Below are 2500 nucleotides of genomic sequence, written 5' to 3'. Positions count from 1 at the left end.
TATATGTATATATATTGTTTGCACGTATGTGTGTGTGTTCATGCATGTATGTGTGCTTGTGATTAATTCGCCTGTTTTCTAGTCATTGCATGCTAAGTGTATGCTGTTCCAACATCTTTTATAGATAACAGATAAAATTCAAGACTGCAAATTGAATATCATGAAAATATTTTGACCGAGTGTTCCCAGAGATATGAAACCCAATAAGGTATTAATAAATAAAACATTATGCAGTAGAATGATGCATAAATATTAGTCATCAGCATATAAGAGAATATAACTTTGTATACATATTACAACATTAAATATACCATTCTATATTGAGCTAACAATACTCATTTTACCTTGTAGTTTCTCCCTGGACTACATCAGGTATATGAGATTTCATGGAAAACTTGTACTTAAGGTGCAGTTTCGAGGTCAGACTGATGACACCCCTTTCGTGTTATCGTATCGGGAGTCGTCCATCTGAACCTTTTCTTTGGCTGGCGAGGCCTTTTCTTCAAAAGTCACGGATATGTCCTGGCTTTTAATCTTCGATGCGAAGGCGGTCTCCATGTCCTGCAGAGTTCGGCCTTTGGTCTCGGGAATGAAGCACAGCACAAGGAAGGCGATGATCAGATTCGCGGCCGCAAACACCATCATCGTCGGCCCGAGACCTAATGATGATATGACTCTAAGGAACAAATAGCTTACTCCAAAATATGTTATGGAATAACTAAAGGTAATCAATGCAGCCGCGAGAGATCTCACGGGTGTTGGCAACAGTTCGCCAAGGTAGATCCACGGAATGGGTCCCAGACCGACCCCATAGCCGATCACGAAGACAATCACAGACACTAGAGGCACCCAGTCGGCCCCCTCCACCTCCAGGAAGAGGAAGGCTCCGGCGACGCCCTCCGACACTGCGCAGATCACTGCTGTGCCCACGAGGAGGGGCTTGCGACCCACTAGGTCTAGAGTGCAAGCAGACACGCACGTGCTTGCAAGGCGAGCAACACCAACGAATACTGTGCAGTAGAAGGCATCGAGCTGCACGCCCGCATTGCGGAACATGTAAACTGTGTAGTTGAACACCGGCCCTTTTCCGCCAAGTTCTCTCAGGACGAACACACTCAACATCAATATTACAGGGATGGCGTTGCGTCGCTCACGAAGCTCTTTCACCTGAAAAAGATGGCATTGTAACTTTTCGGTGGCAAAGATTTTAGAATCATCTGAAAATGAATGACAGGCAAAATAGCGCCTTTGGAGTATCTTTCTGTTCTTTCCCACAGATGGTTTTAGTATCATAATATATTACGGCGTAAAATTCTCCGCAATGGAGGCCTTCATTTGCTATGTGTGTTCTTGTGAGTTAACAAGATCACAGAACATATATGTAATATATGTAAAAAAAACATGAAGAAATATTGACTAAGTAGATTTACTGTTCTAGTGTTTACCTGTGACATTTTCGTTGTGTACTTTTAACATGATATCTTTCCTGTTTTATTTGTTCTACCCTTTTTATGAGGTTACTGAGAACTTTTACGCAAATGTAAAGCAAATAATGAAAATTAATAAAAAAAATTGTGTGGAGACACTTATGCATTTAGGGTGAAAAAAATAGGATTAGATAATCTAACTATAACTTCAGAAAGAGGGAAAAACTATTTTAATATACGGGCCAACACAGAAATATATATATTTTTTTTTTTAAGTAAGAAAAAATGGAAAATATATAACTTTGTAAAACAGAGCGTGTGAATTTTAGTACTTCAAATTTTGTTAATATATTTCTACAAAGACGTAGGGTTTCTGTAACCTTTTTCATCAACAAAGACTTTATTATTCTATCATGATGCTGTGGACTTTGGACTTTCGATTTCCAAGCAAAATGAGATTATTCTTCATAATAGTTGCTAGGTAGAAATCATCGGTGTGATACACGGTCTCCCCTCCAAGACAAGTAACAAGATATAAGTTTAATGAGCTGAACTTTTAAGGTCGGCAAAACAAATAATTTTAAGTGTTTTTACACCAAATTAAAAAAATCCGTGTAAAAAGGAGAAGTATTGTTATTCTGGGAAGAAAATGAAGGAAAGGCACAAGAAACCAAATGAGAAAGAGAAGTAGAGAAACAACAGAATAACAACATATTCAAGGAAAAAGAAGCATAAAAGATTACAAGAAACTGAACTATCATTACCTGGTTCTTGAACTTGGACTGCTTGAAGGTCGTGGTGCTCCTGATGGCGTCCAGTTCCTTCGTGACGTCAACGCTGCGGCCCAACAGAGCTCTCAAGGACCTCTCAGCTTCGTCAATTCTCTTCTTCCTCACAAGCCAATACGGAGACTGTGGGGCGGGAAGGAGAGATCAGACGCCCCGAAATGCTATTACAAATATCAAAAGTTCTAACGGCGTTGGTACTAGAGACGCTTTTATTAACAACAACATTTCTGACGATGCTGGGAGTCGTGACCTCTTTATCAACTGGTTTTGTTCTCTGGCTGAATA

At 39.8% G+C, this 2500-nt stretch overlaps 1 protein-coding gene across 4 annotated transcripts in view; it reads right to left on the bottom strand.

Moving 5' to 3' along the window:
- Positions 1-233: 233 nt before the first annotated feature.
- Positions 234-2500, bottom strand: part of LOC125045517 (facilitated trehalose transporter Tret1-like) — a 6316-nt gene continuing 4049 nt past the window's right edge. For all 4 annotated transcript variants that reach the window (XM_047642816.1, XM_047642815.1, XM_047642817.1 and 1 more), the window contains exons 5-6: positions 2192-2338; positions 234-1167 (exon numbers count right to left, since the gene is read on the bottom strand). In XM_047642816.1, the coding sequence (XP_047498772.1) occupies positions 421-1167; positions 2192-2338 (894 nt within the window). In that variant the 3' untranslated portion in view covers positions 234-420. The remainder of the gene's footprint in view (positions 1168-2191; positions 2339-2500) is intronic.

Source organism: Penaeus chinensis, chromosome 37 (assembly GCF_019202785.1).
Source record: "Penaeus chinensis breed Huanghai No. 1 chromosome 37, ASM1920278v2, whole genome shotgun sequence".
NCBI classification, from domain to species: Eukaryota; Metazoa; Arthropoda; class Malacostraca; order Decapoda; family Penaeidae; genus Penaeus; species Penaeus chinensis.
Note: the sequence above shows the minus strand (reverse complement) of the source record. Positions and strands in the feature narration are given on the sequence as shown.